Here is a 16930-nt window from a genome sequence, read left to right as displayed (position 1 = left end):
ACTTATACTGTATCTCATCTCACCAGAAAATGCCTTGGGGGAGTAACTGGAAAGCGTTACTGGGGAGATGGGCCTCTGGACTACCTTCCTTAACCTGATGCGACCATGAACTTACCCCAGATAAGTGGTAGAAAATGGATGGATGAACGGATGGAAAAGAAATCTACAACACAATAGAATGTGCAAAAAGTGAAGGAGTCTGGATATTTTCTGAAACCTCCATACATTAGACAAGCATTTGTAATTAATTGTTGCTGTTTTATGAACATATTTGATCACAACATTCATTCTATCAGTACAACACACATCATACTCATCACCCTGCTGTTTCTACTTTCTCTTTTTACCAACAATTCTGTTTTCATTCCCTAAGTACATTGACTTTTACATTCCTATTTCTTCTCAGTTGCTGTTTTGCTACAATCATTGAATCTCAACAATTCCCGAACAGATTTTTCGCATTAAAAGTCAAGCAGTTCAAAAGGAAAAACAACTCCCTTCCCTGGTAGGATTTTAATGTCAAGGATTCGCAGGAAGTGTTGAGTTTCACTGACTGTAACTCAACTGGCAAAAGCAAAATTATTAGAAAAGATTAATGAGTTAGACATTGTGCTAGAGAAGAGAAAGTGAGGGCAGCAGAGCAATGAGTGTGGCACGAATCTTTTGTTGTACTGATGGAATTGTGCTGTGCAAATGTACATTATACTTTCATTATTACCTTGTAAACTACTAGAGTGAAGGTAATTCCAACCCTCTAAATATATCTGCACAGCCTGAATTAAGAAAAAGCCTTTATTTGTTTGTTTTGAGCATGCCTCTGGTTATTATTTGGGAATTTACAGTTGTAGACTTGGTTTGATAACGATCAACAATATGTGTTGAATGGTTATTGAATATTTGTTCAACGAACATACTGTATGGGTTCAAACTGGAGTAAAAATAATGACAAGCTAATGGAAGTATCACAAGCCAATAATTTATGACCTGTTGGAACATGTATTAGAGACAATTAACAATATATATACATTCCTTAGACACTGTTGCTTGTAAAGTAAAAGCAATTTTTAATCACTATAATTTCTTGTGTTTCATGACACAAGATAAAAGTTGACTCTCAGCATTGGGATTTATATTATAACTCTGGCTGGCCTTTTGGGATTGCATTGCATTGTATTTGTATCTTGTACATTTCTCCTCCACTAGCTTTTAAATTTACTTTTAAATTTGCTTTTAAATTAGTTGGTTTCTGCCTCTCCACATCTTATAAATGAAACTACAAAGACTACAAAATGCTTATAAACTACAATTTGTTGTCTCTCTTAATGATTTAAGACATTGCTTTTTCTTTGATATCTCCTTTTAAGCCTGTGTGTACATGTGTGGTACTGTTTTTTTTCTTTTTCTTTTTAGATTTCTGTTGCAAATTCTTCACAATTTTCACGAATGTTTTTTGGAATCTCATTGTCTGTGAGATTCAGGATGAATGAAAACAATCGTGATGATTTTGTGATTATTCAATCTCTCAGAAACACAGGAAATGTTTAAAAAAGTATGTATTTTCTTGTCAGTGAGAAAGCCTGGCAAGTATAGGAAATCTGGGCAACAACAAGATGAAAGCAGAAGCACCTCACCCACACAGTCTGAAACATTATGTACCACAGTAAACGGATTCAGCTCAGGCATCTACACTCTCCAATGTCTCTCAGATTTGTTATTTTGTGAATCATGTTTACCGCCTACGTTCATCTTTCACCTTCTGAACAGTCTCGTCCAGGCTCACAGGAAATAATTTAATGTAAAACAAAACAGTTGGCTGCAAAGGTAAAATTCACTGAGGCCCAGAATCAAACACTGGTTCATCAGGAAACAGATTGGGAACACTGTAGTACTGATAAAAATGTAACTAAAAATGTGGTGCCATCATGCACTAGAGCCCTGTAACACCATTTCCTAGTAGAATATTACGTTTAGTAAGTTTGTTGTTACTAATCACTTTCTAAAATTATGCACTATGCATTATGTCTAGTAGAGTTTCAAAGTGGTAGAGGCTGTATTTTTCCCAACTGTAAATTTCTATTTCAAAGTTTTCTTTTAAATGATCTCCTAAGGGTTCCTCAACACAAAAACTGGCTAATTTATTACATATTTATTAAAAATGCCATCAGTGTTAATTATTTCAAGTTTGTTTCTAAAACATCATGTTCTATATACTACAATATCCATTAACCTTGGCCACTGTTGCTACGCTGAAGAAGCATTCTGCAGTGTTCATGTAATATGGGTTGGGTGGTAGAGAAGGGAAAAATTATATAATTAATGAGATTTTATGTTATTTGACAAATCAAGGGGGTTGCAATCTTACAGAGTTCATTGTTTTATGAATACAAGTAATGTGCTTTAATAATACAGAATTATACAGGTACGGTATAAATGAAATTTGGGTAACCTTGAACAACAGAGTTTGGCTGATGTGAGGCATCCATATTTGTTTGCCTTTTCAGTCACTTCCAATTAAAAAGTTACATTCAGTATATATTTAAGTTTCCCAGGCATAATTACCACTTGGAAGTTGACGTGAACAGTATTTGCAATGTTGCAGTGTAGTTGTAGTTGTAGTTTACTTATCTAAGAAAAACTGCTGTTTATTACAAAAACTCTGTTTAACAGATATGATAGATAACATTGTACCCATAAATAGGAATGTCGCTAAAAAAGGTCCAACGTGGCATGAAAAATTAGACAGGTTGTAAACGAACCGACAGTCAATCCAGATCATCTAAAAAAACTTGTGGACGTCAAACAGAGAGGGCACCTGGAATGTCACTAATAATCCCTCATTGCACAAGAGAACTGTAAAATGAACTGTGATGGATGTTTACAACAGACAGTATGGTGAATAATTTTACTGCTGACTTTTGTTTTCTCTTATAAGAAACAATCTACTTGTAAGACTGCCACTCACCTGGTATTATCTATGTAGAGAATGAACAGGACTCTTACTTTCAAAGCACTGGATGCCCAAACATCACTCCACCCACTTTGCTAATGGATTTATGAGTACATTGTGGGTACTAATTCCAACAAATTTACCACAATTAGTTTAACAGTGTTGCTAACAAAGTAAAACCCCTACAAAAACAATGGACGGTCAGTTTAGCAAAAATCTGGCTTTGCCATTTTGGCCTGCACATGGCAGTTCCCAGAATTCTTTCAAAACAGTAGTTTTTAATTTTTTATCTTCTTTACTTGTCAGAATAATTGCAGGTGTTGAAACTCAAGTTTTTCAGATTAAAAATTTTAAAAGCAGTAAATTAAAAAAAGTTTTTTTTTTGGCATTTAGCCCTTACTTGACAGTTGACAGTATAGAGAGAGGAAACAAGGGCAGTGGGAGAGGCGCATGACACGCAACAAAATTCTTGTGAAAGTAAAATTAGTATCACTCATTAGTTTAGTTTAGTCATTTATTCACTCTGTTACTACTATGAGCTTTTGATCAGTCTGTGCTTATATGCCTGTTGGGATTCAGGTAGCTGAGGAATGTAGAAGGGCTCTTTGCCTGGGATTTTAATATGATCCATAGTCATGCAGACAGTTAATGTTACCGTGTGGACAGCTCTTCAACATCTTGTTGCTTCATGCCAATTGGTTAGTGTCAGGCTTTTTTTGGCCAGATGGTCAGTCATATTCTGGTCTTTTGTCTCTGAAAAAACTATAAAAAGCGAGACCGTGTACGTTTTTGTTGTGGGCTGATTTTTCACTCAAAGTTCAGCATAGGTGTTTGCATGTATATTCAATATAACTGTAAAAAGCCCTAAATTCCTAAATTTAGCTTGATGGCTCTTGCAGACAACCTGTTACTAAGGAGCTCCAGACCCTTTTTATTTGTAGCCATTTTAATGATGGCTTTGCCTCAGTGCGGGCTGGAAAATAGTAACAGCAGGAAAGAAACATGAACACAAATGAAATCCAAACCCAACACTGTGGTCAAACAAAGTCTGTCTGCTCTGTTGCCGAGACAGAGAGAGAGGGAAGGAGAGAGACATGCAGAGTGTGTTGGACTCTGTTTACAAAGGTTAATGATTGATGGAAGAGGAAGTGAAACTAGCTAATCATACCTCCACATGGCAAACACCCACAGGCCAAAGGTGTGCTTGTGTTTCTTTGACTAAGAACACACTACCTCAGCTTACTGTGAATGAGTGAACACGTGATAGAGAGACATATACCCTCATCAGGCAGTTTATTAGGAACATAATAATACTGGGCAGGGCCTCCCTTTGGTCTCAAACAGCCTCAATCTATTGTCAGATTTCACAAGATGTTGGAAACTTTCCTCTGAGATTCTGGGCCACATTAACGTGATTGCATCCCTTCATTTCTGCCGTTTTGTCAGGTGCACAATTCATGCTGCAAATCCCCCATTGTATGACATCTCAAAGGTGTTCTACTGGATTCACTGAACTCATTGTCACGTTCATGAAACCAGTTTGAGACGACTTTTACTTTGTGACATGGTCAATTATCATACTTGAAGTAGCCATTAGACGATGGTAAACTGTGGCCATAAAGGGATGAATATGGTCAACAACAACACTCAAGACAGGCTGTGGCATTCAAACCATGATTGACTGCTATTGGAAGGAGCCAAAAGTGAGCCAAGAAAACATCCCCTACACCATTACACCACCACTAGCAGCAGCCTGGACTGTTGACACAAGGCAGGTTGGGTCCATGGATTCATGCTGTTGACACCAAATTCTGACCCTATCATATGCTGACTCAGCAGAAATCCAGATTCATCAGACCAGGCTACATTTTCCCAGTCTTCAACTGTCCAGTTTTAGTGAGACTGTACCCACTTCAGCCTCAGGTATCTGTTCTTGGCTGACAGGACTGGAACCTGACGTGGTCTTCTGCTGTTGTAGCCAATCAAAAGAGTGGTTATCTGAGTTACCATTGTTTTTCTCTCAGCTCCAACCAGTCTGGCCATTGTCCTCTGACCTCTGTCACCAACAAGGTGTTTCCTTAACCAGAACTGTTCACCTCACTGGATGTTTATTGTTTTTCACACTATTCTGAATAAAATTCTAGAGACTGTTGTGTGTGAAAATCCCAGGAGATCAGCAGTTTCAGAAACAGTTAAACCAGCCTGTCTGGCACCAACACTCATGCCATTGTGGTTGGAAAGGAAAGTAAACACTAAATGAAAAAGGCAAATTTGGCTAATTAACTGGCCTACTTCCAAATACACATTAGAGGGTTTGACAGCTCAGTGACATGGAGCCCAACTGTAAGAAAGGAGACAGGATGTACTCTGTTCTGCACACTTGTGCTTCAAATCAAGCACTGATAATCAGCACAAAGACAACTGTCTATTGAATAAACATTGTCTTCGTTTACAAGAGTCAAAGATTTATAAAGGCCATCAAGTCTGAGTTCTTCCATCTCCTCAATTATTCTGGCAACGTCATAAGTAGCTTTTAAATGCTGTGTATCACTGGAAAAGTAAAAGAATGACGTGACTCAACAAAGTATGTAATCAATAAAACAATCCCCCCACTTGACTTGATACAAGTCCTGGGTAGTCCTGGTTGATCAGGTCAGGTGTTTGGCTCTCCAGAGCCCAAAGACCTCAAACATTGTTTCATCTGAACAACCTCAACCTCTAATACTCTTCTAACATGTTTAATTTGTAGGAGTGAAAAAAGATTACATGAGTGTAAATTAGATTTGCATTTTAAAATAGTTTGACAGCACTGTCAGCTGATTCCGGGAAATTGCAATGGGCATTTCCATTATTTTCTTACATTGTATAGACTAAACGAATAATCAACCACTCCAAAAAATAAGACAGATACATTTATAATAAAAATGACTGTGAAATGCAGCCCTATCTAATACTCAAGTGGATCCGAGCAGACTCTATCGGCTCTGAATACATGGAGCATCATCATGTATGTGTGTGTTGTTTATGTAATGTATTGGTGCTCTTTTCCATCACAGCTGCTTGATCATCAGTGGAGCATCATACTGTTGCCAGTGTTGCTCTTCTCTTTTTGTTAGGTTTGTTCAGGTCCATCACATTTTGGATTGTGGTGTTTTGGAAAGTACATTTACGCACTATATAGGTTTGGGTAGGTTTACCATGAATCAGTTTCAAATCACGAAATCCTATAAATCCTCTGGCAATATCACACTTTTTTCAACACTTAAAAGACAGAAGGAAGTAAACATGCTATTTGATTGAGTACTATTTGTACAAGGTTTTTTTTTAAATAATGTCAAAAAAATTTGGTTCAGACATCTCTACTAGATAACTACTGCCATAAAAAATACAAACACAACTTTGGCTTCTACTATTACCTTAATTAAACCTAAAGTGATGCTCTGGTACACCAAACCAGGGACTCCTTATTGAAAAATACACTGTGATACATTTTGTTACTATTTAACTCTAAAATGCATTATTTTCAAGTCTTCTGAGGAGGACTTGCTATGAGAATCTGTATATTTAAATACAATGAATGTAAAAGTTTTGCAACAAGTTCATATTCTCAAGTGTATTAACGTCAAACAAAGAGGGAACAATCATGGTAATCTTAATCTAAATCCTAAATATTTTGATGTTACCTTTTGTACTTTTGCTGCGATGGCCTGCTCCTCATGTTCGGCTTGGACTCTCTGCAGAGAGACAACATATTTAAATCAATTTAGAATGTTGACTTTGTTAAAAACCTCAGCAAGCATTACATACACTAACCTTGTGCACTGAATAATCATACTAAATTCAAACCACATTGGAACTCTAATGACTAATGACACATGAAGAACCACACTGTTGAACTGACAGGTGACAGGTTGCTCTTAAAAATCACGAGTTTGTGAATATTTTTTTTTTCCTTTTGGTTCTACCAAACTCGAAGAACACTGTGCAATTAGAACTGAGTCTACTGTAAGTATGTCTACTGACGTCTTTCTACTGGAAAAATGTGTGACAGGGACTGTCCCTGTGCAAGCAGTGCCCTAAATGATATTAGACTGCCACCTTGTGGTGAGAAAAAAAACAGTGCACTTAAAGGGGGGTAACCATGATAAACCATCACAGTGATGAGACAGCAGTTAATGCAGGACTCTGGCCTTCAGCAAAAATTGTTAACAGTCTGTCTCCCAAGTCTGTTGATAGTCAGTGGCAGGGGCTTCATAAAGCCTGAATGAACCAGTTAACAGGATGGACAATGTACAATTTATCCACAATATCTGTAGAATATATAGAAATGATACTGAACTTTATGGGTTTGGTGTGAACTATGTTGGCAACAAATGAAGCTGGAGGGAGGTTTCACATGAACCGAGTGTGAGATTATTCTAAACCCTTTAGCACTATAGCAGGCATTAACCCAAAAGCCTCAAAAAGAATTCTGAATTGAAATGCAGGCAGTTTTGACTCTGCAATGATTGATGGTAAGCTATCCTCTCACCTTAGCATTGGTCCTGGCCCTGACATTTCCCACATCCTTCAGTTTGGACTTGTAAAGCATCCAGCGGTAACGAAGTTCCTCCAGACCCACATCCTCTGCTGACCCAGAACCAGCTACTGTGCACTGACTTTCTTGGAGCAACAGCTGGAACTGCTCCTGTCCCCAGGCCACTCCTGCCCTCATAGCCTGCACCAGGACATAGCAAAGTGTTTCAGGTAAAGTAAAGGTAGTTCCTGGTGTTTGTTCTTTTTTTTTTTCTGGGTCAGAAATGACATGAAACATTAGCTGCAACAGAACGGAGACTTTAACAACAGGTCAGTGTCACAGTGGATTTCAGCTTGATGTATAATGAGGCTAAATATAACATCAATTAGGTGAAAAAAACTTTTATGCAGCACAATGGCTCATTTGACTTTTCTAAATCCTCAGGCAATCGAACCTTTGGAATGAACAGCATAGTTCAAAAAAGTTTGGTACAACTACAGCTATCACTTCAAATACATTACGAACTTGGAGTTACATGTTTGCTGACAACATCATAGAAAAAAGACAGAATATTACTAACCTCAACTGCTTCATCTTGGTTAAAGAAATGTACAGTTTACGTTGTGTTCGTCCCTCAAAAAACAATTACCTATCCAGTAAATTCATCAGCAGTTTACTCTGCTCCAGTCAGGTTTCTGTCCAGAGACATTGACTTAAATCACTTAAAGTCACTTCATTTTGCCATTTTCATTTTAGGAATGACCAAAAACCAAGAGCTTGTCATAACTTGAACTTCTACGGTTTTTTTAGGCTCTGGTACAAGGTTCCGACTTGTGTTAAACTGTATTTTACGAATTGGAACATTTTGGATAAATACCATAAAAAAGGTAATGACAGGACTGACCACATCATTTAATGTGCTGTTTAGGAGATGAGTAAAGTGAGCAGGTGTAGGACAGACAACAAATGATATTCTTTTACATTTACGCTAAACCAAAGGTACTACTGAGGTTGACAAACGCTGTTCAGTCAAAACTTTCTAAACTGTGGTAATGCATCAGACCACTTTTTCAGTTTGTTCTACGGTGTGTATAGTTTTGCTTTATTTTTCTATAATCTTGTTTCTTCTTTTAATTTTCAGTTATCAATGGATACATGTTATGTGTAGGTTTAGGTTCCTTTAGTGGAAAAGGTCTGTTTGTGTTGCTTTGGTTTACACCTGCATGGTAATACCAAGTTCACATTCAAATTTATTTATATAGCGCGCAAATATGGTAAAATTTTATAATACAGCTCGTGATTTACTGTGTAGTTTCGGTGTATGACTCAGGTACCTACCTGGGTACCTACGGGGTGCAGTACTGGTAAATAAAACTGAAGTTAACAACACTGATATTCTGGGGAAACTTTAAACTAATTATGGTATATATTTTATTTCACAGTTTTTGAGTTGAGTATTATTAAATATTTTTTGATACCTGATTCATAGAACAAAACTAAATTTTGAGCTGTATTATAAAATGTAACCAAGAATACCTATGATAGCCTGCTTCTGCAAAAAATAAGTTTCAGTTTAGTTCATTTCCAACAGTAGGTACATATTCATAATAGCCTCAGAAAGCACAAAGAGACTTCAGCACCAGAGTCACCACATCTCTGAAGTATTACATGTGCAGCTTTTGGTGGAATTTACCAGTGCATGGATTGTACTGGTTTCTCTTCTGTCTCATCTACTCAAAGATTTATACATAAGGTTCATAGCAATAATGTAAGCTACTGTTATGTCTCTGCATAGTGTTTTTTTACACCTACAGTATACATGTGCAGACAGCAAAACCTGATAACAGTCTAGTATACAGTATTTGACCTCATTCATTGCTTTAAGTGCATTTCTAATTAAGATGAACTCAAGGAATACTAATTTTCTGTCATCTTTACATGTAATTATTATCATATCACTCTTAGTGGCATTGAATCTGATGTTAAAGTAAGCACCAAATTGGAACCATGTATTTAACAACTGCTGTAGGTCAGAACCAAGACTAACTAGAGACCATCTTGTGATAAAGATCACACCAGCTGCAAACCTGTCAACATGTTGACGTTCCGACCCCTGAGTACTCAGAAGTCATTACTGCATTATTACATGAGTACTCACTAGTCATTACTGAATTATTACGAGTACTCAGTAGTCATTACTACATTTTTACATGCGTACTCACTAGTCATTACTACATTATTACATGAGTACTCACTAGTCATTACTGCATTATTACATGAGTACTCAGAGGTCATTACTACATTATTACATGAGTACATAGAAGACATCAGTAAATTATTACATGAGTACTCAGAGGTCATTACCACATTATTACATGAGTACTCAGAAGACATTACTACATTATTACATGAGTACTCAGTACTCATGGGTCAGAAGACACCCATCTTCAAACTTGGCCCAAGTTTCATGATTTTATTTATCGCAGTGACAAAATCAGACAGACATAGAAAAACCTGCCAAAGTACTCAAGAATGCCTCTGTGGTAGTTCCTGCTACAGTAGGTGTCTCCAGGACCACATGTTGCCATGATGAAATGAACACACACACACACACACACACACACACACACACACACACACACACACACACACACACACACACACACACACACACACACACACACACACACACACACACAGAATTATACTGACTGACAAAAAAAGATAAACAACATCCAAACGCTAAATCAGCCAACTAGGACCATTGAATCTGCACTTTTAACTTCTTAACCATTCAGTGATAACAAACACTGTCTAGGTGGCAGCATAGGTGTGGTTAGTTGTGTCTGGGTACATATAAATGTGCACAATAAATCCACTTCTGGAATGAGAAAAACAATTGTTTGGCAGCTTTGTGTTAAATCCAAATTAGCAAATGTTAGCATGATAAAATGCTAAACTTAGATGGTGAACATGGTGAAGATTATACATCAATGTAAATATCAGCATGTTAGCATTGTCATAGTGAGAATGTTAGCATATTGACTTAGCGTTTAGCTCAGATCACTGCAGTGCCTATGTACACGGTGATACAAACACTGAGAACACCCTGCAATAATCCTGTTAACACTTCAGGACCCATATTTATCAAGCATCTCAGAGTAGGAAATCATTCCTACCTGGCCATTAATTCTCAGAGTGATGCATATTTGGAGTGTTGAACAGTGCTTTCCTCCTTCAGCAACAACGGATGAAGTGCACTGAATTCAATACAATATACAATAAAGGATTCTTCTTTGTCTTTTTCGTCTTCATCTAACTTACAAAAAATAACTCCTATCTGTCCCTATATTTAGTATTTAAAGCTGCAGGGGTGTCCTTAGCAGTTAGGAGTAGCTAGAAAATGTTTTTAAGGTAGAGATACTCCGTATTCCATGAGAGGAAAAATGTTTAAGAAAGGTTAGATGACATTGAGCTTATCAAAAGACCAATAATAATAATTTTGACTGGCTTGAGCAGAATGCAGAAGAGAACACATGCTATCCCTGCATAAATTTCCCAAGACTAAAAGTTTTTCCCCACATGTAGGGCAACTGAGTTAATAAGGGGTGTAGTTGAAAGGGGAATTGGACAGTGGAAGAAAGTTTACTTGTTCCTCAGGGATTACTTGCGCCTCAGCCAGTGAATTTTTACCTTTATCACTGCGTGTGCCTCTACAATATGTTCAAGATGTGGTACTATTATAGGCTTTATAGGCATTATGAAACAATTGGATAGGGCTGATAGGATTTCAGACATCTAAGTCAAATTAAATACCATTTCATAATATTTTTGCATATACAATGTTACATACATTATTGCAAAGTTAGTTGTCTATGCACCTAAAACCTACACATAAAGAGTAATGCTATTTTTTCGATTTGTAATTGTTACACATCATCATTATGTTTCCTTTGTTGCTCTGAGTGTTGTAAAACAGCGACGCCACACTATCTCCTAGGATTTGTCCTTCTCTTTGTTGAAATGAACTGTGGGATGCTTCATAAATAACTCAGACCTTCAAAACAACCCCCCTCCCCCATGATATGCAAACAGCAGCTCAACAACCAACATGCCAGATCATCTGAAAATGGCAGGCTAAATTATCTGCGTTAGAATGCTCTGTCAACTTTCGCGTTTAACGCTTGAGGCTTTGAGTGTTGATCGATTGGTCGAAGAGTAGGTACAATTTCAGTCGACCAAGATTTTCCTTGGTTGACAACAGCCCTAATAAACTGCATGGATTCTGCATGGAACACCTCATAAATATGTAAAAGATGCACAAAGGTCAGTTACTCTAGGTCCTGCTCCTGTGTCAAAATTTAAATAATCAATGATGCCACCTACTACTGTGCCAGCCGGGCTTAAATGTGTACAGTACATTGGCAAAATTTGACATTACAGACGCAAAACACATACTGCTACTTGTGCATGATGGCTAAGGAGATTTAACTGACTACAAACAGCTAATGAGTAGAATTAATGAGTATAAATATAGGTAGACAATGATACTTCCCTACATTATCCTGCAACCCTTAGAATATATGTATAATACCTATGCTATTAGCCAGCTTTGATAAAAAAAATAAACAAGTAAATAAAGTTATGACTTTCTCTCTCATGGACTACCTAACTCAAACAAGTGTCCCCCGTCAAGTTAATTGTACAAATGCAATGATATGACTGGACACCAATGTCTGCTTTATAGGTGAGATAATACACACAGAAATCTAACAAACTCTGGATTGCTTTATCGAGTGATCACCAATAACATTAATTCATCCATCCATCCATTTTCTAATGCTTTAATGGAGTCGGGTCTTAGTGGCAGCAGGTTAAGCAAGGTGGTCCCATGTTAATCTCCCCAGCAATGCTTTCCAGTTACTCCAGGGGGAACCTGCGGTGTTCCCAGGCCAGATGAGATACATGTATGTAATCTCTCCAGCGTGTTCTTGGTCTAGCCCGTGCTCTTGTACCAGTTGGCCGTGCCCAGAAAACCTCCAATGGGAGGTGCCCAGGAAGCATTCTGATCAGATGCCTGAACTACCTCAACTGGCTCCTTTTGACACGAAGGAGCCAGTTGAGGAGTCTACTCCAAGCTCCCTTCAGATGTCTGAGCTCCTTATCCTATCTATAAGGATGAGCCCAGACACCTTACAAAAGAAACCCATTTCGGCCACTTGTATTTGCGATCTCATTCTTTTGGTCACTACCCAAAGCTCATGACCATAGGTGAGAGCTGGAATGTAGATCGACTGGTAAATCAAAAGCTTGGCCTTCTGGCTCAGCTCCCTCTTTACTACAAAGGTCTGGTACAATTCCTGCTTTACTGCTGATGCTGCACCAATCCACCTGTCAATCTCCCATTCTATCCTACTCTTACTCGTGATCAAGACCCCAAGATATTTAAACTCCTCCACTTGAGGCAACAACTTGCTCCCAAACCGAAGGGAGCAATTCTCTTTTCTGGCAGAGAACCATGCCTTGTAAATTGGCTAAAATAGGCATAAACTGTAGTAGGTCATTAAGTCAATTTTCAACAGACCATGAAAAAATAAAAATAAAAATAACCCATTACCTTTCAGAGTAACCAAAGTCATCAGTAACTCAAGTCTGCTGGTTTATGAAGTTACAACTACAAGTATTTTAGAATTTTAGACATACCTAGCTCTTAACAAAGAGCTTGTGAAAGCAGCATACCTTCCTCAAAGAATGGGAGGTGGTGTCATAATACAACGACAGAATGAGCCCTACAAAAACATCCTGAATGTTTAAATGTTAACAGTTACTCACTTTGAGTGTGTCCTGTTGGATCTTGAGTTCTTTGGCACTGAGTGTTGCTCCCTTGATGCTGAGGATCCCGGAGAGGAGTTCATTCTCTTTGCAGAGCCAGGAATCAAACTCCCTCCTTCTGGATTTGTAATTCCCTGTGCTCCCCTGCAAAACCCCAAACAACTTTGAAAACTCATACAATTGAAGACTTTTGCACAGCACACATCAAAACTGTCAACAAGTCAGCAGTCGTTTCAGATTCTTTTTGAGTCTGGAGTGGGGATATTTGGCTGATGTGTATGCTATTAACAAATCCATAAGTGGGAAATGTTGACCACAGCAATCATTTGTCACCAGATTTCTGTGTTTCTTTGTTTACATAACAATGTCATTTGATTTCAAGAACAATTTGTTCTGCTAGACAAGTGCAAAATGGGTGGGAAAGGTGATTACAGCCATTCAAAGCTCACCAGTGCTCTACAACTAAAATTGGAAAGTTGACAAAAAAATAAAATCTCAATACTGATGCCAATACAGCTGCGTCCATCACTGGAATGAATGGTTAGCTCTGAAGTAACTTTAGCTAGGAGGCCAGGGAGAAAAAGTGAGCTTTGGGTGACTACTACTCTTCCCACTCTCTTTTAATTGACTAAGTAATATGTTGTACTTTAACACTCATAAAGTACAGCAGCCTAAAAAATGGTAACTTCATTATTATTTAAACTCCCATAATCCAACCAGTAAATATAAATCTATTTGGAAAGATGCACCAAGTATGCACAGCCTGAATTAAAATAATATAAAGCACTTATCATTTCAAGTAATACTGCGATTTAAGCTGGGTAGATACTATACGGATAAAGTACCATTTTAACTCTAAATATGTCACCCCTGACTAATTTTAGGATTGAGCCAAATTTCTGCCAGATCAGATGTTGTTTGATTTTCAGTCTGAAGGGGGTTGTGATGCTCAATTGCCTGAATGATCACTAATCTGGCTGCTGGGTGATCAGATGGGTTACTAGCAGGTCAGGAATTTTGGTTGGCAGTTTTGGCTTTTTCCAATCAAACTGTCACATGGATGTTGTCAAGAGATTTCTTATAAACTGAAGTGAACTTATTTTAATATTACTGGAATAGTATTTAACATTTTGTGACCTCTGAGTTCTGGACTGAGACTGTGCTGGGATAGAAAACAACTGAACTTTGCTGCACAGTAGACAGACAATATTGACTCTTCCCTGTCATCTATGGCTCCACATTCTTCTTTTTTCCTCATACTTTCTATTCATAGTAGAAGTGCGTGGAGTAACGCTGCTTTTACGTTCAGTCTGAGCATAGGACTACTGCATCATCTTGGCAATGCAGAAAGGTGATTAAAATGTGTAGTGAGAATTAATGCAACAATTAGATAACGCAAAGATTAATCAAATCGTCCAGTATCTGCCCAGCTTCATTGGTGGATATACCCAAACCAAACTCAAAATCAAATTACCACAAAACAATGACAAACAGTGAAGCTGGGGCCCTTTGGCAGGTGCACACTTTGTCCAGTTGTTGATTTAGCCTTGCCAGGCAGCAGGGGCATTTAATATAAAATGTTATATTCTTTTTTCATATAGTGAATATTATGTGTTTGGTTGTTGCCAACCTTTTCCTTATTGGGAAATTCTGATCTGTTGGATGAAAGTCAAGGACTATAGACTCAAAAAGACAAAAAGCATTGCGGTAACAACTTATTAAATTTTTTCCGCAGCTGGAAACAACTCACTCGTGTATTTAAGGAAGACAGCCTTAACATAACCCTACAGCATGGTTAAATCATCCAGGAGACTCCTATGTTGCTGTGTGGATGAAAACTGAGTTTATCGATGAAAGTAAACTTTGAAATTAAATTTATAGAGAAAAATATCTCAATGACTGGCTTTGCCCAGTTTGCCTCTCTACAAAGTTAACCAAGGGGCAGGAAGTATGAACACTTATTAAGTTTAAACATAGCAAGATACCATTGTGTGTTGAGTTAGTGCAGATGGCTGTTTGGCTTCTTTAAAGGAGTTCCCATCATCCTTGTCTGTCCTTGGTGGACTGAAATGTTCATTGTCTTGTCCAGCCAGTATGTGGTGACCTTCAGCATGGTCCTGGATCCACCTATCCTGCCCTGTCATGACCCCCTCCCCTGCCTCTCCCTCCAGGCCTTCTCCTTGTCCAGGCCCAGAGCTAGCCAGGTCTCCATACACCTCTGCTGGCTGGTCTCGTTCTTGGCCTTTCTGGCTCCTGGAGCTTCCTGCCCTGACATGACTATCTTCCTCCCCCAGACTGAGTTCTGTTGTTAGGGATGTGCTGTCTACAGACAGGCCTCCAACCATCCATAAGTCAGACTCTGTCTGCTCTGTGGAGCTGTTCAGCAGCCTGAGATAGAAAGAGAGAGAGGAGGTTAAGTGTTTTTATAACTCACCAGCCCAGCACCTATATGTCTTATCCATCACAACCACATGAAGAGACTGTTGAACAAAAGAGGAGCATTGTTTGTTTATTTTTTCTTGCCTCCATCCAGTTTCTTTTCCTGACATGAAACTTAAAGTCAGAAAAGCTCGTCTTGTTTTCTGTTTATTTATATACATTCAAATTTGACACAAAATTTTCAATTTGAAAAGGAACTGAAAGCTTTGTAAACACCAAGTAAGTGGACCTTGTCATGACAATATTTTGTCAAACTTCAGTGAATGATTTGAAACCATGCTTGGGTTATGGTGGCTACTATAGTAATAGTAACTTAAATAGTAACAGTAGTAGTAGAATTGTAATACTAACTTTCAAGAAGGAGCCAATGTCATTGTGGGCCAAATACAAAAATTGGTTTATGTAATGTAAACACAATAGCTCCCTAAAAATCTCGTATTTTGCTCATTCTAATGTCTTGAGCTGTCTGTTTTACCCTTTTTATTCGGCGTTCTATCATGTCTTGTCCCAACTGCTTCATTAGTCTGGATAACTGATGAAAGAGTATAAAAAATCGTGCAAAATGTGGATTGACTAAACCAGAAATCTGTTCAACACCAGATGCATTTCAGCTGTGTTTTTAGTCATTGCGTCTGATGAAATAGCTATGCCTAATTTTAATCAGTGCAGCTGTCTACAATTGCCGCATAATGCCTCACACTTCACTCACCCTTTACGTGTATAACTGCAACTGTATTTTTTGTCTTTTTTATTCCAGCTGTGTAACTACACTGATTTTGTACTGTTGTTTAGTGTAGACACAAGTGTTATGCAGTAACACATCACTTAGTAACGTGTTACAGTAATTTGATTACTGTTCCACGGCCTCCAAGCTAATCATCCAGCTCGGGTCAGAATTTAAAACCGTTCCTCCCTCTGATGCTATCAGCTGTCATGTCAGTGCGAGATTGATGCAAATGGCAAACGTTCACATTACTTTTTTCTGTTTGTTGTTGGTAGCTGAGCTGATGTCTGATTCTGACCATGATCCTGTCCTGGAAGATTGTGATCCCAGCACCGATGTTCTGCTGGAGACCACAACCACCTCCTCAGGCGGTAGGTGCAGGAGTGCTTGCATAGCTCTGCATGGTGGTTCCCCTCCACATGAGTCAGATTTCTAGTTACCCAGATGCATCTGCTCCAGCAGCTGGTTCTCC

General features: G+C 38.2%; 1 protein-coding gene across 1 annotated transcript in view; it reads right to left on the bottom strand.

The window, feature by feature from the left end:
• The window catches only part of syne3 (spectrin repeat containing, nuclear envelope family member 3), a 65889-nt gene that overhangs the window by 7864 nt on the left and 41095 nt on the right, over positions 1-16930 (bottom strand). Inside the window, exons 14-17 of the mRNA XM_040137835.1 lie at positions 15281-15683; positions 13296-13439; positions 7479-7664; positions 6631-6681 (exon numbers count right to left, since the gene is read on the bottom strand). Of these exons, the coding sequence (XP_039993769.1) occupies positions 6631-6681; positions 7479-7664; positions 13296-13439; positions 15281-15683 (784 nt within the window). The remainder of the gene's footprint in view (positions 1-6630; positions 6682-7478; positions 7665-13295; positions 13440-15280; positions 15684-16930) is intronic.

This window comes from Xiphias gladius, chromosome 10 (genome assembly GCF_016859285.1).
Source record: "Xiphias gladius isolate SHS-SW01 ecotype Sanya breed wild chromosome 10, ASM1685928v1, whole genome shotgun sequence".
Classification (NCBI taxonomy): Eukaryota; Metazoa; Chordata; class Actinopteri; order Istiophoriformes; family Xiphiidae; genus Xiphias; species Xiphias gladius.
This window is presented reverse-complemented; position numbering and strand designations above follow the sequence as displayed.